The sequence below is a fragment of the Ciona intestinalis genome, chromosome 2 (genome assembly GCF_000224145.3).
Source record: "Ciona intestinalis chromosome 2, KH, whole genome shotgun sequence".
Taxonomy (NCBI): Eukaryota; Metazoa; Chordata; class Ascidiacea; order Phlebobranchia; family Cionidae; genus Ciona; species Ciona intestinalis.
In genome coordinates, this window is record NC_020167.2 from 5447721 (window position 1) to 5473198 (window position 25478).

Here is a 25478-nt window from a genome sequence, read left to right on the forward strand (position 1 = left end):
GCACATGATTACTATATGAACCTTGTATGTGTAGTAACAGAAAGAATATGATACATTTGGAATCATAAAAAGATTCAATTTTACATCTTGTAACCAATAAACAGTAACAAACACAAATATGTATTTAAAGTAAAGAAATATTAAGTCATTCAATCTTCAATTTACATCACCAACCACAACCAAATACTTTTCCCACAGATTTGTAAATTCATTTAAATATGGACGAACAATTTCTGGATTGTTGGTAACCAGGACATTCTCTGTGTTGCCCACCACAGCAGCATGGGTCCAGTTAAAAGAGCCAGTTACCACAATTTTTTCGTCTATCACCACAAACTTGTGGTGCATGAGGTAGGAAGACCGGTCATGACGAATTTCTATTCCTTGTTTGAGGAAACCATGCATTTTTGAGCCGTTCAAGTTCATGTATTCAGTATCAGTGACAACTTTTACTACAACTCCTTGACGGTATTTTGTAGTTACCGCTTGAGCTAGTTCGTCACATGTAATACTGAACATGCAGAGTTTTAACGACTTCTGTGCGTTTAGAATGTAACGCATCAGTTTAATAAAAGAGGATTTTTCGTTATGCGACAAGCGGCAATCATTTTTGGTACAACCGATTGGAGACAACAGATACTTTCGGCAAGGAATATGCGAGTCCGGGAAAAAGAGAACGTTATGAAATATATCATTCGTTTTACTTTTCTTTGTGTACTCTGCTTGCCGCTGTTTCTTCACAAGTCTATATATTATTACAGTAATTGTAGAAACAGCACCAATTTGTACAAGTAGCCATTTATTTAGTCGAAACTGATTGACTAAAACGCTCATAATATAATTTCAGTTTCGCGGCAAAACAAAAACAAACATGCTGAAATGCTTGAACGAACACGTACAACTTTCCACTAGGCGAGCTGCAGAGCACTCTTTTTTTCGCCCAAAACTTCAAAAATATAAAAAAAACAGAAAACCAAACCTTTTCAGTTTTCCAAAGTACCGCTAGCATGTAAATATTGTTTAAAACATTTGCAACATATTGTTAATGCCAAAGTTATATCGTAGACAGCTTAAAGGGTGCCATGGGTCAGAGCCATAGAAATACATGGGTCAGAGCCAGGTGTTTATACGACTCTGCCATGGGTGACCGAGGTTAATACGAAAAAAGGGTATTTTTAGTACGGGAAAGCCCTGCAAAACTTTATAGTTGTTATTGTTGTATAATAATAAAATGGTCAATTATTTGTTAAGCTGGGTTCGAGTGGACATTAACACGAGGTTTAAAATTTCCGCAGCCGACGTGTAGAAAGCAAACATAATTTGACCACTTCAAACACATCTGATGTTTTTTTTTCGTTGACTTCTTAGCTTATACCGTAACCGCGTAACATGTCTTCAATTCCTTCCATCACTATCATTGGCGCTGGCATAAGCGGTTTATCAGCTGCTCAAACTTTATACAAAAACGGATTCACTGACATCACCATTCTTGAAGCAAGAGATAGAATAGGCGGTCGAATTAATACAGTTAAAAAAGGTATTTACTAACATTATTGTTTAAATATTCTCTGGGTTACAACGTACCTTGTGTCGTAACGCCAGGGTAAATAAATTTCTTTTATTTATTGATCTATAATAAAAAATTGTTGTGTTTATATTTGTAATAAAAAATGTCCTTTTTTAAGGGGACTTTAAGTTTCAAATCGAAGAAGGTGCTCAGTGGTTGCATGGTGACAAGAACAACCCATTGGAAAATGTTACACAATCTAACAAAATTAGAAAGACTTTATCAGGGTAATGGATCTAATTAATTATAGTTTATACAATCTTGCTGATTCTAAATTGTTTTTATTTAAAAAAAAATAGAGAATGCACAAAGTTTTTTTCGACAAACGGAAGCCTCACGCCCCATGAGCAAAATGTGATTAATAAAGGATTGGAATATTTTAAAGTTCTTCTAAAAAAGTTGTTCGACAAAGAGCATAAGAAGCTGCCACTTTCTTGTGATGTTCTTTCATACTTAAAGAATGAATGGATGAAGATATATGCTGGACATACCCCTGTTGAAAAAAGGCTGCTTGAAAAATTATTCAAATGCTTGCATAATCAGGAATGCTTACTTGATGGCTGTAGTTCATTGGCCCAAGCCAGTCTACCAAATTACAACAAATACCTAGAACTAGAAGGTGGAAATTATACATTTGATGATGGGTTTGCGCAAGTGGTGAATGCTGTTGCCGAAATTATCCCTTCTAAGAACATTCAACTCAATTCTGTAGTCACCACAATAGAATGGAACATTCCAAACAAAAGTTACACATCAGAAAGCAAGGTGGTGGTTAGGTATTCACTAAATGGTGAAAGTCATAGGGTTGAGTCGGACCATGTTATTGTCACTTTACCACTTGGTTGTTTAAAGAAGTTACATAAAACTATGTTCAATCCTCCACTGCCGAAAAGTAAAGCTTCAGTTATAAACAGGTTTAAACTTTTTAACTTTTTTTTGATTTAGTAACAGTAAAATGTCTATCTCTTGCTTGGGTATACTTTCTGACAGAAAAACAAAGTAGAAAAGGTATTTCTGTTTTTCTCTACACAGAGCTCTACTGATTTATGTTTGTTATATTAATGTTGTTCTATAAAAATTTCAAATTTTAAGAATCGAAAACTATTCTAATACCCAATTTTTTTGTAATACAAATCCTTTTGAACAATTTTTCTTTGCTTGTTTCTCAGCATTGGCTTTGGGATTCTGAACAAGGTGATCTTATATTATGAAGAACAGTTTTGGGAGGATGATGTGATGGTAATGAATCTTCTGTGGGATGAATTGAATGACGGAAACAAATTTGGGATCCAAATTGTTAATTTCCATGTTTTACAAGATGCAAGGAGTGGAAAGTCGTATTTGGTGGTAATGTGCTGCATGAGGAATTAGCATGCTGGACTAGGATTGCAAATTATATATTTTAAGATAAAGCATTGTTCTGGTTAATATATTTCTTATATTGTAATTTAACTTAAAAAAACAAATTTTTGATTTAATTAGTTAAATTAAACCTTCTTTAAACAGGGTTGGGCAAGTGGTGATAATGCTGTTAAACTCGAGCGAATGTCAGATGAAGAAATCTCAGATGTTTGCACTGATCTCTTTAGAAAATGTTTTGGTAATACTGTTATTTCTAAATTCATAGAATAATTTTGAATCATTAGGCAACCCAAAATTAGGAACAAATTTAAAGTTTTATGTTCTTTTCTAAGAATCAATTTATTACAATTTAAATGTTAACAATTAAGGTTTTACTATATGCAAAGGGTTAAAGTACTTTGCTTGATGCAGGTAAAGAAGTTTCCAGACCAGATGCCATTTATGTCACACGTTGGCACTCTGACCCCTTCTCACTTGGTTCATACAGCTATGCAGCAGTGAATTCAAATGCTGAAGATAATACTGTTTTAGCGGAGCCTGTGGTAGGCGATAATAATGAAAAACCTCAAATTCTGTTCGCTGGTGAAGCAACACATCCTACGTTCTTCTCCACTGTACATGGAGCTTATGAGAGCGGAAAAAGAGAAGCAGAACGAATAATTGGAATGGGTTACAAGATCCCATCCATTTAATCGCATTCCCTATATACTTTCAATCTATTTAAATAGTTCATCCATTTTTTTTAATACTACACATAATTGTTCTAGGAAAAGATTCTCAACTGCTGTTATCAAGTGACTTTGATGGTACAATTGACTTTATTTGCGGAGCACCTTTATTATTTAAACACCGTTTCATATATTTAATAAATTTCATTAAAACCTGCATATGAGCATTACATATGTATTACTAGGTTAGGTAAATTCAACCAAAACTTGCACATGGGGGAAATTAGAAGTAAAATATATAATGCCTAAGAAAGATTGATCTAAGAAATAAGAACGTAACTAAAATGTTGAAGATTCCAATCCTATAGCATTGCCAAAGTTTTTTCTTGCACATTCATAAGCCAAAAACAAAGCACCATTTGCTGGATAAGTTCTTACAATTGTTGGAAACAAACCACTATATAAAGCACCAACACCTAAGGAAAGTATTGTATTACCAACGTTATGTGACATTATATAGTGTTACGTATAATGCCTTTGTGTAACTTGACAAAGACTCTATTCATAGCTACATGTGTTAGACATACATCTGTAACTGTAATTAAAGTTCAACCAGGGGCAGATTTTCACAGGGTGAAATGACCAACACAAATAGGATTCTTTCAAAAAATGATCCTACTTGCAAAAGTGCAAACTACTATAATATGAAAGTAAGGTTTCCCCTTCATAATTTGCCATGAAGTTTGACTAGCCTAGAGTTTGCTGGTTAGAGGCTTGATACTGCTACTATTGTGGGCATGTGTGTTTTAAGCAATACACTTAATACTAATTTTCCCAACCCAGTGGTCCCTAGGTCCCTAATAGGTTGTCTAAACTGCCAGCCATACATTACAAAAAAATGAAAAACTATAAAAAAATCACATACACAAGTGATAGTCCAGTGTTATAATACAAAGTTAAATAAATTACATTTATTCATTCATTCATAGCATATTCTAACCTTCAGTACGAACAATAATCCTAAGTGTTCGTGTAAAACCATATTGTGTCCCACCAGCTGATAGAACTTGTATACGAGACTTTACCACATCAATTGGAAAAATGGCGGTCCACAGTAACAACCCTGCAGTGCCACCAGCTATAACAGTCTTCCAAGCCTCTGTAAAAATTTTTTTTTCTCATAATTTGCTAGACTCCAAAATTAAACCCTTACCATAAAAGTGTACATAAAGACATTTTTTGTACACACACTGACACACATATATATGTTCAACAACAAAATTTAATATAAAAACAGAAACAATAAAAGGGATCATTTAATCTAATACCGTCTATAAACATTAAAATTAAACTTATTTTTACCTAAATCATCTTTACTCTGTCCTTTAGAAGCAAGTACTCCCCTTGTGAACTCATAACCATAGAAGAATAAGAAATAACCCGGCATCTCCCTCAGCCAAGTGCTTGTCAGCCCTTGGAATGGAGACAATATCCCATTTGTTTTAATCATTGACCGAAGTACACCCCATGGACCTCTGTGTGATGTGAGGGTCTTATTTTAAAAATCTCAAATAAAAAATTGTTGTATTGTTCTATGTCATATCAATTTTGACAAATCTTTAGTTTTAGACCAACAACTCCTAACTTCTATTAACCAGTAGCTTCATATCCTCTAAAGGTGGCTGTACACAGTATCCGGCATGCGAATTCGCTTGCGAAGTCGTATGCAAACCCTTGTCCAATTCCGCATGCGGCAGCGAAATCCGGACAAAACAGACAAAACGGACGAATTCTCGATACTGTGTACAGCCACCTTAACAATTATAAGTAGATTAAAATTGATAGTTTTAAAGTGTTAGGTATAAGCTGGAAAAATATAGCTAGGAATACCGGGACCATACATCCTCTGTGCTTCCACTTTGCCTGTAGCTTGCAGTTCTGCCATAGCTTGCATCCTACACTTAATGAGTTCTGTTGGACAAACCACCATAGCAGAAAATATAGACGCCAAACTTCCAGCTGAAGCATTCTCAAGGTTACTGCAAGAACAAAAAAAGAACTGCATAAAACTTCCGAACGAAGAGATGTAAACCAGTAAACGTATATAAAAAAAGTAAATATATATAAAAAATGTATAAAAAAACTATCAGAACTGACACAGTCTACATGTAGGAAAATTAAAGACATTTTGGGCATAAAATTATTAGCAGTGCAACAATGCTAAGAGCACCGCTTTCTTTCTACATAAACAAAAAGCACCAGGATTGGCCTTTTATGCTGCTACCATTGTAGGAGTACTTGAACAAACAGCTATGGTAATTGTCGAAACCTCAGTGATCATAACTAGTTTACCTAAACAACTAATCACCTTAGCTGTTCAGGATGCTTGTGAACAACTGCACCAATCACGCTCTTCATGTAACCAAGTGCAACAAATAACACTGCATTTTCTGAAACATTGCATAGTAAAGCGGGCAAAGATCCTTTATAAAGTCCCTGGATGCCTTCGTTTTTAAGAGTTGATCGAAAACAATCTAATGCGCTTTTGTACAGTGAGGGAAACGTCTGCAATTTTACTTTTACTGTGTCCAGTGGCTGACCACAGTACACGCATGCCGTTCCACCTGAAGTTAAAAACAAATTAAAATTCAAGGAACGGTTTACTTAAAATCTTTATCTTACATAAGTCAGGCATTCAATAACATGGTGGTAACATAGTATATGTAGAACTATGTATAGAAATATATTTAAATGATTTGTGCTGTGAACATGTCAAAATAATTGAATACACTAGCAATTTGATAAATGGTATAGCCTATCAAATGTATATAGATACAACAGCTGGTATGAAAAGTGAAGTAAAAATTGTGTCACATACACCTGAACTAACCAGCACATCCAGCCACAAAGTTCGTGATAAGTTCTTTAGCTGCATTCATTTTCAGTTCTTTTAGCTGCCACAGTGTACATTTATAAGGCAAAACACACAATACACAGAAGTTTAAACAACGCTACAGACATAGACTTGTATGCCAAAGTTAGTAGATAAGGTATACAATCTATATTTTATCATATATAGTTTAATAACAACAGCACCGATATATATATATATACCAAAAGCATAAAACGTTCTTCATAGTTGCTATAGATATGATTATGCGTGCTCAAAAAAGCAAAGTGATTTCTATGGAAAAAAGTTTTACTTTGAAAGCCAAGGTACTTCGAAGTAAAATTTAACGCGGATATTATGGGTCGATCATCGATGTTTCCAATCTTTCCGGTGGTTGGTTGCAATTGTGGATATTTTTTCATAGCGGATACGTTCTATGATATATAAACGCACCAGAGTGAACTAAAAGAAAACCTGCCAATATTTTTTTCTTGGTTAAGGGTAATTCCCAATTTACAGGAAAGCACATTACTGTTATTCGTATTGTTATTTCTTGTTTCAATAAAAAGAAAATGGATAGGCCTATTTAAAATTTCAAAATACACAGATATGTATCAAATACAATAAGATAGAAGATTATGTTTATATGTTGTTTGGTTGCACTTTGGGTTATTATCATACTTTGATGCCCTTTTTTATTAAACTGAGTAACAAATACCTTTACTGTATTATCAGAGTAAAAATGACGACAATGAATGGCCATGAAAGCAATCATATAAATTCAAAAATTCATAAGTTAAAATGTAACGCTGAAGAGAAGGTGGAACGTGTTGTGAGTATTTTTCTAAAATACTACATAATTTCACCTGCATATCGCGTATTGTGGATTTGGGCTGGAATTTTAAGTATTTCTTCTGCTGCCATGTTTCTGGATCTTCCAATGAACTATTTTTCCAATAAAAAAAACTTTCTGAACGTTTATTTCGTAAAATGGAGTTGGGGTTGGACATTGATAAGTGCTGGAACTTATATGGCTGTTACATCATTTGTCCATGGCTGTGAAAGTTGGAAGAAGGCAATTTATTTTGGGTTCTTGAGACTCGCTGCAGCAACAGCTGTCTGGTACTTCTGGGTTAACATTGTTTTTCACTATATTGAAAACATCACTGGTATTTGTTTGAATGCTAAAAAGGTTCCACTGTTTAACATAACATCTAAACGGGATTGCATTCGGTTAAAAAAGGGACACGTGTGGGATGGATTTGACATCTCTGGACATTGTTTTCTTCTCTCTTTCTCCATATTAGTGATTACCTCAGAACTCCAGATTCAAAGATACTGGATCAACATTCTCTCACATGCTGCTCAACATGTTCCTATAGGTTCGAAGACCCTTGCAACTCTAAAATCGAACTATCAATCTACTCTGTTTACTGTTCAGTGTTTGTTTATCTTTAACTGCATTCTCTGCTTAATCTGGGACTTTATGATTATTATGACTTGTCTTTTTTTCCATACTTTTTTTAGCAAAGCATTGGGTGGCAGCATAGGAATTTTCTCATGGATGCTCTTATATAATGAGTGGTTTAAATGCAAATTCTCTCCTGGTCCACCTGGTTATGGCCCGATCAAATCCATATTGACAGCAAATACTTTTTCTAAAATTAAATGACTACACTTGTAGCAGTTACTAGTATGTGTTATTTGGGATTTTAAATTTTACGTTTTAAGGAGTCAATATAATTAAACTACAAATAAAACAGTCTTGTTGCAAAACAAATATATATTAAGACTTCTGTTGTAAGACATACCTTGAGGAATCATTGTTTATCATATATCAGACTATGAGGTTACATACATAGTGCATAAAACATGGTACTCATGTTATAAATGTTATGATATATATGTTGCAATTATTCATATGATTCATACAATATTGCTTAAATGACAGATACGCTCTCTCACTAAAGTCCTAATCTTGGTTCTAACTGCTTGAACTTACACTTTTGGTTCTTGTTAAGCAAGACCAAAGCTGACTAAAATGAAAACCTCAACCAAACTATGAAACTATTATTCTAAATCTGCTTAACTAAACTTTTAATAATGTACAAAAAACGTATATATATATTATAAGTACGGAGAAGACAAATATTAAGTTGTGAACTTATAAATATCATGGAAGAGGGAACAGTGAGAATAGTTGTAGCAATATAAGCAGCTGTATATATACGAGCATAGATTGCATGCCTGGACCAAAAGCACTGCAGAGGTTATGTGCATGGAAGTACTAAAAAACTAAAAAAGCAACAAAATATAATGAAGCAATGTAACAGCATGCGAGTGTGAGTATAGTAAAGATATAGCAGTTTTTGTACAATATGTAGTTTTCAGTCGGTATATTCACATACGACTGGCTTCTCTACTTGAAAGACGGGTGAGAATGGTCTCAACATCAGAATTGATCTGACTCTGAAAAATCCATAATTATAAAGGTAATTTAGGTGAAGTAATATTTAAAAACACAAGAACTTAAGCAATGTTAAAACTCCATGCTATTAAAAAAGATATAAAAAAAATAAGTTGCTAACCGTGGTAAATTACATACTTTAGCATAAATGCAAGCCAAATTGGACAATTTTCAATTTAATGTTAAACTATGCTATACCTGCATGCAAGGCCCTGATATTTTTGTTGAGTCATGCTTCGGTGACCCTGGTGGTGTTTCGGAGAATCTCAGTGATGAAGTGTTATGGAACTCTAGATTGATACTCACTTGCGCCATGTCGCTTGTCTTGCTACCAACTATTAACAAACAACTATCCATGCGCATAGAAATTAAACGTTCATAATATTTTTGTTAAAATCCATGCATGTTAGAGCTGTGCCCGTGTAACTTTCTATTATAACCATTCACCTAACTTTAACAACAATTAATTTTTGAAATTTGATTATTTCGTGCAGTATGCACATATCTATAAAGGTATTTGTATTGTAATTATAATAATAACCTTCATTTAAAGATTTGGTCTTGCTTGTACTTCTGTACTGATCCAGCATCTTGTCAACATCATTAGAATCAACACTTTTGCTGTTGGTCTTTTTAAGCTTTGTCACATTAGTTACACTGGATGGCTTGACCTTCTTACCAAAAGCAACTTTGCTCTTATGTCTCTTGATTTTTTCCACAGGCTGTTGCTCAGTTTTCACGGTTGGTGTTTCTCTGATGTGTTTTATAAAAAAATAAAACAGTATACGTACAAAGTTACATATCTAAAAATACCTAAATATATTCAAACCTTGTAAAAAAAAGCCCTGAAACGGTGTGTACCAAGTTACATGTCTAAAAATACTTAAATATAATCTCATGATATTTATTAATACAACCAAATAAAATGCTTACAGCTATTAAACTCTGGACATATAAAACAACTTACGCAGGTGGTGTTGCAGGTTTTTCAACCACAGCTTTTTCTTCCTTTGGTTGCTTGGGTTTAGTTGTTGGAGATGTTGGAGCAATTAATCCCTTCAATGCAGCACGACGTAAAATATCTTTCACCGTCATGGAGTCCATTGGGTCAATCTGACATTGTATAAGATAAGGAATAGTTTTATTAATAAGCCATCATTATTATCAAAATGAAATACATTATAGATATTCAAATGTTGTATTTATTAGCCATATTGGTCACTAATGGGTTGTTCAAATTAACAGCCAAATATAAGAAAATGCCCCAAAAAATAATCACCCACAGAGTAACATATTTGGTAACTAGTAAACTGACTCAAGGTGTCGGATACAGAACATCCATGTTATAATGACTGCCTTTTTTATCCACGCGAGTATAAAGCAAATTACATTCAAATGTTCATTGAAAAGTATATGCTTGACTTTAAGTTCAAACGTCTAAAGTAAAGCTAATACACAAAACAAAAGTATTGCTACTTCTAATAGGACTAAGCTATATGCTGTATGAAAACAAATATTAAAACCGACCTCTCTTGATAGAACAGCAATAAAACATCCATTCATTTCAGAAGATTGTCGCATTTTAAGATATTTCTGTTTTAACAGGCTTGACCTTGACCTTGAGTTACCTATGTGAACAAAAGGTTTTGAATAAAACAGCAAATCATGAGCAATACGTCGGTTGCTAAAAACACGTAGTATTTAATACATTGACCAATACATTTCACCACAGTGGCTAGAGCAATAAACTAGAGAATATGAGTTCATGGCTTGTAACTTCCACTGCTGTCTGTGTTACTGTGTATGTATCCTGGGTTAGACATTTAATAACAATTGCTCCAACCTAGCGGATCCTAATTGGTTATCCAGATTGTCAAACGTGCATGCGTTAACTCGAAGTTGCATGTGTTAAATTGCAGGAACGGGGTTTATGCAAAAAAACCTGTGTCATAACGGCTATAATTCCCCCGCCTTGAGAGGATAAATAAATGCAATTTATTTACACACACACACACTACCTGCCACTGGTGTGATATAATCCCCTTCTTTGATATCATTGGAAGAAAGTGGAAGTGTTGGAGGACAAATACGGAACGGTTGAAGTCCGTCCGATGTATCTCGATGCCACTTGATGGCAGTCTGTATCGCTTGCTCGTTTTCCACCGAGTGGATGCTCCGTGTTACATAAACACAAGCTGCGATATTTGGAACTGGAAAGCATGGTAATGGTTAAGAATAAATAGTATTATATTTTCAGGTTTTTATTGAGTCTAACACTTTAAGAGCATTGTAATGGTTTATACGAAACACTGAAACAGTCTTTTATATATGGTTTGAAGTACAATACTTTCCTCCCAAAATTACAGTTTGACTATGAAACTATATAAAAAGTTATCTGTGATAGTTGTGCAGTTTTGTGGGATAAAAACAAGTTCATGAAATTCCACAACCTTATCTGTTTCAATGTTACAGAAAATAAATCATAAAATCATTATTACACTTACACTTCAGTGCTGTCTTGATTGTCTCCACATGAGCTCTGCCAGATTCTGCAGCTCTATTGTGGCGTTCCCCGTGCGACAAATCACGCAAAACAGCATAACTTTCGGTGTCTCCTTCATTTAACATGAACTCAACAGGATTGGCTACCGCTGTGCGTGTGCACTGAGGCGTAACAAGGATTGCTTTGACTCGCTCGAAGCGAGGATCCTTGGCGCCATCAATGTTCTCAAATTTGTCACTGAGGAATTTCACATCTGTAAAGAACTACATTTAATTCAGGTACTACATCATGTTTTAGTTGGTATCTTATAACAGAGATAACACATTACACAGTCTAATAGAGGTCAAATGTATTCTTTTTTCTTTGAACCTTTCTACAGTTTAATAAGTATCAATCGTATAATATTCTTCTTTTTGTCTTGGGGTCTGCCTTTAGGAAAGCAAGCTTCAACATATGTTGAGGTTCATGTCATAGCACCCTGGGTGCAACCCATAAGACCACGCTTATGTAAAATGAAAACTTTGTAATACCACTACAAAGCCTCACAAAAAAGTGAATTACTTTTTAATCCCATTGACTTGATAAGGGTGTTTAACTTGTCACGATGAGCGTCGTTACGAACCCCACACGCGTAAACTGTTGGACGGTGCAGTTCCTGCTGTTCTTGGTTACTCGGTGCACCAAAGTGGTTGACAGAATTTCCATACATTAATTCTCGTGCTTCAAACCTCTTTTTAGAAACCCTGAAGTAAAAATCGGTTAAAAATTACTTGGGTTTTGGTGTTTTGATTCTTTAGATCAATTTTAACTTTTTATAAAAAATTAAACTTTTTATAAAAAAATAAAAATTGGCAAAAAAGAGAAAAGAGTTTTAATAAAAAAAAAACAGTTTCTATGTAATCAAATTTTCTACTATTGCAAAAGCAAATTATAATAACACCACAAACAAAGATGCTACAATTAATACTTTAAGGCACATCCTTTGTGTCCTTGGGCAAGACACTTAACGGCAACTGCTCCAACCCAGTGGTCACTAATGGGTTGTCCAAATTATCAGCCATACATAAAAAAAAATAAAAAAAATCACCCACAAAGTAACATACATGGTAAATCGTAAGCTGGCATGAGGTGTTAAACCCGTGTAATAATAACGACTGTCGGTTTCCCGCCACGCGAGGATAAAGTAAGTTACATTCATTCACTCTTACTTGTGCAATAAAACAGCAAGATGAGCCGTTGTATATCCAGATGAAACATCACTGTGGATCAAATCACATTCATCATCCTCAGTAAGTAAAGCTGCAACTGCCTGTGCAGCTAAACTGCTCGTTTTGTCCTGAAAAAGCAATACAGAATATCATGTATAAAAAATAATAAGATTTTAATTTATGTGTTGTGTCACATCTTGATGCAGCCAATAGTTCTCATTAGCATAGAATATCTGTTATCAGTAAAGTTTTTGTATGAAATAATTTTAAAAGTCGTTGAAAGGGTTGTAACACAACATCAGGAGCAACTGTGACAACATGTTATGATACGATGACTATTGATTCCATTGTGGCCACTTATAAAACACTACCAATGCTTGTTTGGTTGGCTACTTTACAGTGAGCTCATTGAATACAAATGTCAATTGCTTTTCTTCGTCATCCTGTGTATACAATACAATCTAAGGCTACAAAATAGTGGCTGTCATGATAATAATACAGAATCAAGAAAATCAGTTTAAATAATATTTACCTATAGGCTTTATTATCGACGGTTACGCTACAATGGCTATTGTGATTTGATGAATGGTTGTGATTATTATAACAATGCGGTTACGTTGTTACGCTTTCAATGATACACGATAGATAGCGAAAAGATAATAAATATGTTTTTCACAAATTGATTTTTTGTATAATGTATGAGTCATATTTAAAACACAAAATAAGACATTTCCCACACCAGCTATGTAATAATTATTTGCACCACTTCATCTGAAAGAAGCCTGCCACAACAAATGTTGGTAGTTTAATAGTTTTTACAAGAATAATAATAAAATGAATTACTTAATTTTATATAATGTTATACAGTTGACATGATTTATTAGCTTTAGACTGTCCCTTCTGTTCAAAATTATAAAGAAATTAGTCAGTTCTGTTTCAAAAACAAAATATATGCGTTGTCATATGGAAGAGTATGGAGTGTTTGCTCACAAAACCAATTGAATTTGATTATCTACAAACCACCAACAATCGTATGCTAATATTGACATTTGATTTTGACAAGCCACTAAATCAATGCTATTTGCAGTTCAAGCAATGTTTCTGCCTTGTTCTGACTGAGTATTAAAGTTGATGTAAACGTAATATCCATCATGTTTATTACTTTCAAGATTATAGTTATAACATCAGCATCAGCTTACGTATTTTATTAAAAAAATTAGGAATTTGGTAGTTTTAATAGTCACATAATAAAAAAAATGGAAAAAATAATGGACTATTTTATGTAAAGGTAGAATAAAAAGAATCCATTTTATTTTCAATCTTTTCGTGTTTTTTTTCAAATTTTGTGTAAAAACATTTAAAATCTTGATATGGCAGTACCTGTAAAATCAGATCATTGTCCTCCACAATATCCAAACACTTGAGCGCTTCTTTTTGGTCGCTTGGGAACAAAATAACATCCTCACAATGCTGATCTCGATGGAAAAACTTTCCTCTTGGCGGAACAACCATTTCTGAACTCTCCAAATATTCAATGTAATTGTTTCTTATGAGTTCCTCTATTACGGCGTTCATGCTAAAAAAAAGTTTGTCAAATCTGGTGCGGAAAAATATATTATTGGTCAAATCTTATTTAAGAAATATAGTTACATTCATTCATTCACATTAATTTGCAAATTAACCTTGTTTTCACTGTGTTAGACATTTATGCTAAACACAAATTTTGGTAAAATCTTATTGGACAAATGTTATATATGAAATATATTGGCGTATTAACCTTGTTTTCACTGTGTTAACCCAAGCATATTGTGGCAAAGCAGAAGCACATTTCTCTTGTTGACGAACTGATTCAGGAAGAACATAATCAATGGATAGTGACTGGTTTTTCACCTGCAAAAAACTTTTAATTATTTTTATAAAAAATACTTTTACAACTTTTTTATATTCAAATGCAATAATATTTCTTGTAGATTTTAAACAACTTAAAAAGTGTTTGCTTTGTAACATATAAGACGCCATTTTTATTACATTGTTCACATTCTGGTTTACTTACTCCTTATGTAAACACACAACACAATGACCATTGTGGAAATAAACCTTCTTACGAACCATAATGAGGCTTATCTCACCATCGAGTGCCTTACAAAGCTCTTCAAACCACAAACACTCCTATCTATGATGTCACAATGTTGTCACAGTGACATCAAGAAATGCTTCACAGGAGCTAGTAGGAATTTACTCACCACTTCAATGACAACAAAATATTGTGCAAAAAACAAGTTGCAACTTTAGAACTGTTTTTTTTAAATCTATAGCTATAAGATACTTAAAAATTAGCTAGAAATTGATCATGAAAAAATATGTTCGAGATATTTAAAAAAAAGCTAAAAATTGATCAACGAAAAAATATGTTTTAGATACTTAAAAAATAACTGAAAATTAATCCTGTGAAAAAATATTTCACACAAAAAAAAAATAAATAATTTTTTACAAGCCAGGTCTATTAGTTTTCTGTTTCAAGTCAGTCACACATATAAGTCAAATTTACCCTGCATCTTGCCAATGCAGCTGCTAATCGTATTCGATGTCCCATAAGGTTTTGTTCCACCTCTACAACGTCTCTGCTTATAACATCACCAATGATCTGACACCTCGGCGTCCATTTTCGGTTTTGAAAGTCGAATAACATTACAACCACAAGGGCTGTTGTATCATCAGCCTGTTTTTGTCACAAACAATTGAATTTTTGTTTCAGTAAAAATATATATATATTTAACTTACAGTTGGGTAGGAAAAGAAATATCCACTGTCCGACAGAATGTCTTCCAGTAATTCTTGATCTAGAACAGAAAATAATTAAAAGACAGTTAAAATAAAAAATGGCCTATATACTATATATATCACATAATCACATTATTGTATGATAATTTCACTTACATTTCAAGGTTTCATACGCCAGTTCATATGCTTGTCGCTTCACTTTTTGTGACGGAAAACTGAGTGGATCGTCGGACTTTATATTCCCATACTGCACAAGGCTTTCTCCAACGTTTTTTCGAATTGCTAATCGCTCAAATATCTCAGCAGCTGATTGGTAGACTTGATGCTGATATCCGTAATGTCCTCCAGAAAGAAAGTCTGGGATGCTTCGAGCTCTACGCTGATGCTGAAAAAATATACAGGTTAAATAAAAACAACAATATTAATTATACTTAATCAGGTATGTAAAAATTACCAAGATAAAAAGATATTTATTGCATGGGTATTAAAACGGTGTGCATAACATTATATGTAACGATTGTAACCTTAATCACATTAGCTTAAAACACAATTTGTAAGTAACAGTAGATAAATAAAATACCTCATTTCCTTGCATCGTTATCCACGCTGGCATTTTTCCAAGTGGGGTAGATTTAGTGAAAGCAGTATCACTATGGTGCTTACGAGAATCACTGAACCAAAAGACTCCTGGGTTTGTTCCTTTACCCGATAGAATAGTTGACCTCTGGCTTATAATATGATTTACTGCAACAGCAAAAAGAATTATACATGGGATAAGATATATACGCCCATTAACTATTATTTTACTGCTTAATTTTTCATTCTGACTTTTTCATAATTTTTAAGATAAAATATTTTAAAACGTCAAACTCATTGAAGATGACATAGCGCATGCCACCACTTCTACCAGCGCATTGTGCCATAAGTGTCACTCGATCGAACTTAAGAGAGTTTTAATTACCGTCAGGTGAGAGAAAGTGCTTAGAAAGCACTTAAGTGACTCACATCAATCCACAAAACAAGCTAGAAGTAGTTTACTTAAATCTTCACCCACAACCAAAATATGCAATAAAATATTTAAATCACAACTATTTTAACAAACCATTTTTTAATGTAATATCAACTTTTATCCTACTATCTTGTTTTGAGGTTTAACTTTTGATTAATCACTAATTCTACCTGTGTCTTCATTCCTTCCTAATGATAATGCAGAGCTTGATGGGGAATGAATTCGTCGCCTAAAATAAACAAAACAATGTTACAATGCAATCAATCAAATCAAGAATGTTGACACAGGGTGTATATGATGTTTTAAGCTTATCTATTAAAAAACTTACGATGTGCTTAATAAGTCAAGCATCTTCTTGATAACTTTTGACAGGAATAAATTAAAAGTTTTTTAATCACAAAACTGATACAATTTTTAGAAGCTAACTGAATCTATTTATGTAAAAATAAAATTTAACCGTCTTGGACTATGAGTCTGGCTGTTTTGTCTCCTCACTGTCTTCATGTTTGTTTTTCTGCTGTATCTTTATCTGTGTATACAATGCTGATAACTTATACATATTACTAAAAATACTAACTTTACCTATACTATATACAATTTTACACACACTGTTATACCCCTGTTGCCTGACCTAGTTAAAACTGATACTTCTTTTATACCTACTCTGAAATATTGCCCTCTGAAACCTCACACACCACAAATCGTTAAGATGTAAGCATGTAACCAAGGGATTTGTTGTAGTGTAACCTGATTAACTTGTTACAAAGGCCTCATTCACAAAATCAGTCAACACCCTATTCTTAATCGGAAATGTAATTAGAGTCAGCTAAGGTAATTGAAAACTTTCATTGACGTAAGAGCAGCGAACACAACACAAGTAGAACATGAAACTAGATGATTCTACCGGCAAAATAACATCAGCATTCAAGTAATATACGTAAAAAAATACCGGGACATCTTACCTGACCTATGCACGTCCACGATTCATCAAAATATCTTCAGCCTGTCGGTAGATCCACTTTCCACCAACGCATACAGCACCGACAGACAAGGAGAAAGGTCTCTTTTTACTCCTGTCTGTGCTGGCCGTAATGCAACAATGTATTAATATCACTCAATCGGTGGAGTGTACTTGATCTTTGCGTGAAGTTCGGTATTAAAGTTGGCTAGAAGTGTGTTACAAGTAAATTGCCGAAGACATAGTTATTTCAAGAAACGATATTTTTACTTTATAAAGTACCGCGTTGCGTTACCAACGTTTATCGTGGCGTTAACATTTCATCACAGCGTATCTTCTCCTTGGTAACCAGTGACGCAATTGCCGTTAACGATGCATAATATGTTATGCTGTTTGCAACGCTACTGCACAAAAGGTATGTGCGGTTTCGCCATAATGTAGATGATCTTGTTTGTGTATATTTATTTAAAAAAACACTATTGCAACATTTACATTTTGAATTCCTAAAGCAAATTAAAAAACTTGGAATTGCCGTCGATTAACACCGCAGCGACACCTTGTGTCGCGATTATTTATTAAATACAACCACATTACGGCGTTATACAAAATCATACAATATTGTTCCGTAAATGCTACTATTTTAATATTAGACCTAAACATACTCGCCAAAAGTTTTTAGTTAATCTATTCAAACTTGTATTGATAAATTAACTTGCTAGATAAAGGCTCGCCGCGGTTATAAAACGTAGAAATGAACTAAAGTAACCTATTTCGCACTAAATAATTAATAAGAAATAACTCTAATAAATAAGACGTGTAACCACTGAGCGACGACGCCGGTTAACTTAAGCTTTAAAACTTTACTAAATTTATAATCACTGCAACTTTCGCCTAATCAGATGACTTGCTTTCACACATGCAAATATGTTATGTATCCACAATCCAAATGTAATGTTAACCCGTATATATTTAGTGACCACACTCATCACCCATCAACCTTTTTTTCAAATACGCTTTTGGTTTATAGTTTACCTTCGGTTGTGTATATTTCTAAGTTTTGATGTACCACCTAATCAAAGCGTAGTCTTGCACGGTACGCACTTAACAATTAAACCCATACATTCACAAGTGTTTACAGTAGATTGTCTGTGATTTAGAAGGCATATAAAAAGAATAAATTGGTGGACACAATGGTGTATTTTATCCAGTACACAATTTATTTTTCATATGTGATACTAACGCAAAAGAATACATATCTACACAACAGAACAACCATGATAACAAGATTGCACACTTTGGCTGAACACATCACCACTCTAATGTGATATAATCGAACTTGTGGATCAAGTTTTTACTTTAGACATGCTCAGTAGTAATAATAGGAGTACACAACAATAAACTTGACAATTTTTTCACATGAAATGCCACTGAGGTACAGCATTGCATATAACCAACCCCCAGTTTGCTTTAAAAGTTAAAGCAATATAAAGTTGAAAAAGTCTAAAGTGAACAGTCCAATAAATTAAATTTCAAACAAATTTGTTCAATGCCAAATTTATCACAAAAAGTGCAAGAGCAAATTGTTTGTACAGCCAATTGTCATTGATTTACTAGGTGGTGCAGCAGATAGAAATTATATATTAGATTTTCATGTCTGATTGAACGATCTTATGGGGGCTGTACAACGAATATGAATTGATAAATTTAACCTCCTTTGACAACAAGTACAAGAGCTGTAATTAATCCATACAAACCCAAGACCTCAGCAAAAATTAGAATGAGAATCATACCTAAAAGTAAAACAGATTTTAATTAAACACCCAGGAAAAAATGTTCATATTAATAACAGACTGTCAAGTCTCATTTATTTTTTGTGAGAAATTTAATCAATACTTTAAAGACTTTTCAAAGACTTAGTTATTTGACAAATTCAATAATATCTTAAATAACACACATACCAACAAAGAGTTTTGGTTGCTGTGCAGTTCCTCTCACACCAGAATCACCAACAATACCAATTGCAACACCTGCAGCTAAACCTGATAACCCGACACTTAAACCAGCACCAAGGTGGAGGAATGCACTGAAAAAAAAATTGTTGTTTAAATTCCACTCTCTGGGGCTTGAGGCATAAACTTTAAACTTACGCAAATAATGTCATTGTTGCTTTCATTTTTTGTGAGATCAAAACTGCAATGACAACACCGTAAATGGCAACAATACCAGCCATGACAACTGGAACAACAGACTTCATAATAAGTTCAGGTCGCATCACACTCATTGCGGCAATCCCTGTGCCGGACTTTGCAGTTCCGTACGCTGCTCCGATGGCTGAAAAAGAAAATGAATAAACTTAATCACATGAAATTTACATACACTCACAAAAGTGGGTGGCTATAAAGTGAATACACAACTCATACTTAAGTACGCCCCCACATTTTTTGTATTACATTGTCCTACTTCGGATTTTACCAAGTTCATAATGAGTAGGTGTATGAAACAAATATGACACTAAAACTATCTCACCACATTTGATTTAATACACTTACCACTAAATACCATGGCAGACGCTGCTCCCATTGAGCTAAAAAATGCAGCATATTCAGGATTTGCCGACATTCTGATGTTTAAATAAACAACACTTAAGCAATATACACAATATCTGGAAAGTTTAAATTCAATCGTTAATGGACAAATATATAAATACAAAACAATTAGGTCACAGTTAAGAAATATAACATACGCATATTGCATTTTTGTTTCTAGCCCCGTGAATAATATTGGTTATAGAAGCGAAGTCTCCATATCCTATATATACCCTTTAATTCAATAAGTGTAGTCAATATAAAATATATAAAAACTTTGTAATTTGAACAGATCGCGACGGCAATTTCGTCATTTAGTTCCTTGAATCCATCGTTTCGAAAAATTAAAAATCAAAGGAAACTACCCGCTTTTTTTAATTCAGATACACAAAATAACCTATGTTTTCCTTAATTAACTTACTTAGTGGTTCGATGCTAACACTAGCACAGTTTACTCTACTATAAAACGATTTAACAAACGAAAAGCTACGTTCACAAGATGAACGATTCTAGTCACATGATCAGTAGTCTCCAGACAAGCCTTTGCCATATCATGTGATTTTGAGTGCACCCGACATAGAAACATAGTTTAACGCTGCCCTAATCTAATTCGCGTGTATTAATGTAAGTTAATAACCTATTATAAAATAATCAACTACACTTGGACTAAAATTATCCTACAAAGAATTGTATTCACAACCCACAAGCCAATCAAATTTTGTACACACCGTTTAAATAAAAGTACCGATTTCTTACTTTAAATCCCTTAGAAGGTAACATTCTGAAAAATGACAGAAGTATTTGTTTTGTGCAGAGTACGAGCTCTGGTTTGATGGTAAACATATTGGATTTATCGTTAAAAACAGCAGTAATACTTCGTCCTGTTTAAGCTTTAGTACCTGCTGGAGCCAGGGTTATATAGGACGAGATAAATGTAACGAAATTTTGACATAAAATATTTGAAGAATGGAGGTACAAGAAAAAGCAAAGTAATAGTAAAGCATATGAAACAGGCAATATGATAAACCATATTTAAAAACAATATCACACTGGGCAGCGATCGGTGGAGTCCGACTCTCCCTTTTGTCTTGCAGATTTTTAACCAAACGTTAACGCGTTCAGCATTTTGCTCGTTTGAGCCTTTTTACAACCCGTTTGCTTTTTTTGTTCCACTTTAAAATTGAATGAACAACTAGTTTGTTTGCGGTTTTCCAGCCGGTCACGAGATAAGATTTTTTGATATTGTTGATCACTGAACATCGGCAATGGAATCCGTCTCGCATCCATAGATCGTTTTTTCGTGTACCACGGAGTGATTTATCCCAACGAATCGTGTGCTTTGGCTTGATAACCATCCGAGTTTCATCGTAACCGTAGGACAAGTTTTTAACGCGCACCTTCATCACTAAATAGAAACATTAAATAGGAGTTAAGAATTTTAGTGTTTATATAATACCACCAGACCAAAAACAAATATGCTTATTGTGTTTTGAACAATTACAAAGGTTTATGGGGGTCGTCCCACAAAACGAGACGTTAAAATAGAACAAAAACGGTGTCCCATCTTACCCTACTATACATATAAAAGATTCGAACTGTGACTGTATGGTCACCGCGCCATGGTATTCCCCTTATAGGAAAGTCAAAGTGTGATCCTGGTTTTGATTGGTGTATATGCACATTGTATTTTTTTATATAACTTTTAGCACTTACAAAAAAGTGTCAAATATAGCTGTACCCAAACAATTTATAAAAAAAACAAAGATGCGTGCTGGATAGGATTGGGTGATCGGTGTAATTATATATACCTAAAATAATGACTTTCACTCAAAATAAAACCATGGCATATATTCGTTAGACCACCCGCAAAAGACAAACAACTTAAGCTAACCGGATAATTCTATGAATGAAAGAAGCTTCCGAATTCTGTGCGTGATATGCCCCGCCCTGTATTGTAAGCATTCCCTCGCACGAACGGGGATAAATTACTTACCGAAATCGAACGAGCAAAACTTGGTCTTCAGATATTGCAGGGCCCGTCTCCGTCGGCACGGTTGGCAAACCTTTGGCGGGGCTGTTGACAACAGGAATTAAAGCTTAATAGTTTTTCGCCGCTACTTTATTGCGACCGCACGTGAGCGCACAAACGCTGGTTTCCGATCAATAACTGCTTGTCAACGTCGGTATCGCGTGTTGTCGGTATTGAAGGTAACAATCCGGCTGGTAAAGGGGTGCGGTGACCCCACTAATTAAGATGGACGGCGAGTGTTGCGTGTCGTCTCCTGGTGTCAGGAGTCTTCACAATAGGGTTTTTTAATTTCTGCGTGGCCGCAAGGACAATGAATTAAAACCGCAAGTTCTATGTGGGGGTTAGTGTACGTACATTTGAAAAAGACCTTATCGCTTCAGTTCGTGGGAGTTACATAATAAAAAATTGCTACGATGAACTATAGAATGGGGTCTGGGTATACCTACGCACAAAATATGTAAATTTGATTTTTACAAAGAAGATTCTTACGTGTTGGTAGGCCGGACCTGTCTTCTTCAATACACATTTGGCCTTGTTGTGGAAACTGCGTGCAGTTGAGGATTTCTGGCCACGGGTAACCGAAGTTCCTCATTGTGCGTGAGCAATTATCGCGCACAGCTTCACACAGACCACGACAAGGTGGAATGGACCTGTCGATTCCTGAAAGCATGACGATATAATGACGATACTAAAGTTATGAATTTTAATACAAGGCATAATTCTACGAATATTAAATGTGGGTTTAAAAAGACCGGTACATGTCCTACTGTACTGTTGTTATTTTGTTTCCATGTTATTACCTTTCATGCACACAGGAGCAAACAATGAGCAAAGAAACTTGCGCGTCTCTGGGTTGCAGCCTTTCGACACTAGCGGTGGCCAGAACCTCGATTGTTGCAACACTTCGGTCATAGTGGCGTGACCAAGCAGGTTTGGGAGTCGCATTCTTCAAAAACAAAATTCAACCAAAGTTAAAAGGATGCCGCGAACCGTTTTCTCATTACCGAGTCCTCTATTTACAAACACAATCTATCATAATCCCGAAAGATCAAAGCGACGAGGAAACCAGCTTATTTGGAGCGGGCTTTAATTACCAAATGGTAATGACGTGGTGGTATGACCAATTTCGTACGGCGCGGTCTCACAAAACAGTGCGATCGCATTTCAACCGCGATAATTGATAGGACAACCAGTGATCACAATTGAACGGCGCTGGTTAACTACTACACAATACATGGAACTGCATCATTCCGTCGAGGTCGCGTAATTCGATGCGGGCCATGTGACACCGCAGATCGAAGTTCGACAACAAATAAATTATCGGGTTGTCGCGAAATCGGACTTGCGAAACGTAAGCTGTTATTACATCTCTTCAAATTCTGGCGCCGTCGCTTTTTGTCCCATTACAATTTCATTTCACACGGGCATTAGATCATTCAATGAATATTAACGGCCAATGCCTTTGTTATAGGTTATACATGTAACAAATTACATGGTATATATTTGGAAATGGTCGTACGAAATTATAAATTACCACCATTGCAAAACCCCAAATATATATTTTGTTAGGATATGTTTGTTTTGTTACAGATGAATTTAAACACATTTATATTACGGTCTAAAACTCCTTGTCGATAGCGGTATAACTACTCTGGGTATAATTTAATCATTGGTAATGGGCCACCATCTCACCTGGGGTATTCCATTCCATAGCAAAGGCCGAAGTGTTCGGGGATAATTTCGCACTTTGAATCTGGAGGTTGTGCTGGCTGGGGAAAAATTAAAGGGCGACGAATCTTTGGTCTTTTTTGCTGCTTCCGTTTGCCGCTGCCAGTAGATATCACAAACGCGAAAATCGTGTACAAAATCACAAGCTGCAAGTTCTTCATTTTAAACGTTGGTCTTAAAAGCAAAGGCAGCAGCGGATTCACTTATGTTCGGCACCTGTCGAAGAGAAAGAAAATAACATTAAACCGCTAATGTGTTGCGACCTATAGAGCCTAAGCCGCAGATGTTTTGTTAAGTCCAATTATTTCGCTTCACCGAGCTCCTTGTCGTGCCAACTATGATAAAAGATCGGCTCGACTTTTAATCCGCTGCCCCACAGTCCTACTTTGTCTCAACTAATCTAGGAACGAAGGCGAATCGCAACAGCTGGAACGACTGAAACCATTTATCGAGTCTCCTGCCTTACCGCACACATCAAAGAGGCAAAGTTTTCCTGTACTATTCTTATATAGAGCAAGCCACTTTCGCAGGCCATTGGTTGCCACTGAACCGTGCCACGATCTTGTCCGACTGGAAGAAACGTGTCCTTAGGTGCGCCTCATTCCTGCCTGCGCTGAACAAACTACGAATATTTTTGGTCGGTTTTAAAACGTCGCTCAAATGTTTCGTTTTTATTGTGAGAGTGGTGAGCGAAGTTACGCACACAAAAAAACGTCGCGGATAACCGCTTATCTCCGACCCGCGAGCTTCGCGACGAAACCTCGACACGACCACTGCCGACGTTCTTCTAACTCCAAGCGTTGTTCTTTGTTCAAAACAACTCCTCTTAAAACTCACAAACTTTCACCAAACCAACACTCTCGTCCCACAAACCTTTTAGTTTCCGCATGCGCGAGCCTTTGTTTGTAAACAATTTGGTTTCGCTTTGAAATTCAACTTCGGGGAGTCGTCGCTCGGCGAACCGTCCTCCGCTCGGTGGCAATTTTCAAGCTAACGTATAATCCGACTGAAATTCCGGCTTGAGTCGCGAAAATGTAACAATGGTTGCGTTGTCTCGCCTTGTCTGTTGCTTTGCCCATGCACATGTGTCACGCCCAAATTAAATTGAAAGCACGGGAACTGTTTCGTTTTCGTCAAACTTCCTATACGTCCGTTGCACGCCATGCGACGTCCGCCAGCCCCGTAAAGTTGAATTAAATGTTAAACAGTCAACATCGAGGAAGGAGGTGAATGAAACGCTGGGCGCCTGGCAAAACACTTGTTTTCATTACGGGCACGCGCGCCGGCTATGTACAAAGGGCAGAGGGTGCAAGTTTTATTTACAAAACCTGTGCGCGAATTGCTTGCCTTATTTGCACAGGACACTCGTGAATGCAGACGAACCGTGTGCCGCAAAAACTGAAAGTCATGGCTTTTCAATTTTCCAAATGACACCTTATTAAAAAGTCAAACGCTGTTTCCTACGTTCTTAGATGCCATCAAAATCTAATAAAACCCAATCTGCAAAAGAATGCAGTTGGAAAGAGAAAAATACCACATCAAAGGGTTTNCAACAAAACGCCACTTACATTACGAACGCCGCAAACCTCTTTGTTGTGTGATAGATACCCAGTTACGTCATACACCCNGTCTGTTGCATTCACTATCGTATCGCTTTGTATTCTTGAGATAAAAGAGTGCAGGGGCCTTTAAAGAATTGTTTTACCCNAGTCAACATTAAGAA

General features: G+C 35.3%; 6 protein-coding genes across 11 annotated transcripts; 2 read left to right on the forward strand and 4 right to left on the reverse strand.

Moving 5' to 3' along the window:
• The first annotated feature begins 1186 nt into the window (after window positions 1-1186).
• Window positions 1187-3761, forward strand: LOC100183817 (spermine oxidase-like). Its single transcript, XM_002132083.5, has 6 exons — window positions 1187-1537; window positions 1686-1794; window positions 1867-2481; window positions 2737-2914; window positions 3074-3167; window positions 3341-3761. The coding sequence occupies exons 1-6, from the start codon at window positions 1390-1392 to the stop codon at window positions 3619-3621; spliced, it is 1425 nt and encodes a 474-aa protein (XP_002132119.1). The 5' UTR covers window positions 1187-1389; the 3' UTR covers window positions 3622-3761.
• Window positions 3729-6658, reverse strand: LOC100179112 (mitochondrial ornithine transporter 1). Its single transcript, XM_002132053.3, has 6 exons — window positions 6488-6658; window positions 5966-6221; window positions 5499-5636; window positions 4960-5132; window positions 4598-4756; window positions 3729-4073 (listed from the first exon to the last, which is right to left on the reverse strand). The coding sequence occupies exons 1-6, from the start codon at window positions 6534-6536 to the stop codon at window positions 3937-3939; spliced, it is 912 nt and encodes a 303-aa protein (XP_002132089.1). The 5' UTR covers window positions 6537-6658; the 3' UTR covers window positions 3729-3936.
• Window positions 6659-6726: 68 nt separating this feature from the next.
• On the forward strand, window positions 6727-8379 carry LOC104265413 (fat storage-inducing transmembrane protein 2-like). Its single transcript, XM_026840578.1, has one exon. It carries the CDS (start codon window positions 7134-7136, stop codon window positions 8157-8159), a length of 1026 nt encoding a protein of 341 aa, XP_026696379.1. The 5' UTR covers window positions 6727-7133; the 3' UTR covers window positions 8160-8379.
• A 188-nt stretch (window positions 8380-8567) lies between these two features.
• LOC100186183 (putative methyltransferase NSUN7) lies at window positions 8568-17929 on the reverse strand. Of its 5 annotated transcripts, XM_026840573.1 has the most exons (18): window positions 17418-17926; window positions 16913-16984; window positions 16626-16684; window positions 16027-16190; window positions 15603-15831; window positions 15447-15505; window positions 15214-15384; window positions 14443-14555; window positions 14046-14241; window positions 12666-12793; window positions 12019-12200; window positions 11459-11710; window positions 10973-11164; window positions 10482-10582; window positions 9922-10067; window positions 9496-9707; window positions 9153-9289; window positions 8568-8956 (listed from the first exon to the last, which is right to left on the reverse strand). In XM_026840573.1, exons 2-18 carry the CDS (start codon window positions 16957-16959, stop codon window positions 8888-8890), a joined length of 2457 nt encoding a protein of 818 aa, XP_026696374.1. In that variant the 5' UTR covers window positions 16960-16984; window positions 17418-17926; the 3' UTR covers window positions 8568-8887. The 5 variants fall into 5 exon arrangements, with proteins under 5 accessions (XP_026696374.1, XP_026696375.1, XP_018673059.1 ...); XM_026840574.1 differs by lacking the exon at window positions 9153-9289 and having other exon boundaries at window positions 17418-17929; XM_018817514.2 differs by lacking the exon at window positions 16913-16984 and having other exon boundaries at window positions 17418-17924.
• Window positions 17930-18591: 662 nt separating this feature from the next.
• On the reverse strand, window positions 18592-20116 carry LOC100175987 (V-type proton ATPase 16 kDa proteolipid subunit). Its single transcript, XM_002132038.4, has 4 exons — window positions 19963-20116; window positions 19561-19744; window positions 19372-19496; window positions 18592-19203 (listed from the first exon to the last, which is right to left on the reverse strand). Exons 1-4 carry the CDS (start codon window positions 20030-20032, stop codon window positions 19118-19120), a joined length of 465 nt encoding a protein of 154 aa, XP_002132074.1. The 5' UTR covers window positions 20033-20116; the 3' UTR covers window positions 18592-19117.
• Window positions 20117-20665: 549 nt separating this feature from the next.
• On the reverse strand, window positions 20666-25233 carry sfrp2 (secreted frizzled-related protein). 2 transcript variants are annotated; one of them, XM_026839688.1, is made up of 6 exons: window positions 24629-25233; window positions 23720-23971; window positions 22828-22973; window positions 22517-22687; window positions 21992-22072; window positions 20666-21403 (listed from the first exon to the last, which is right to left on the reverse strand). In XM_026839688.1, exons 2-6 carry the CDS (start codon window positions 23914-23916, stop codon window positions 21117-21119), a joined length of 882 nt encoding a protein of 293 aa, XP_026695489.1. In that variant the 5' UTR covers window positions 23917-23971; window positions 24629-25233; the 3' UTR covers window positions 20666-21116.
• Window positions 25234-25478: the final 245 nt, after the last annotated feature.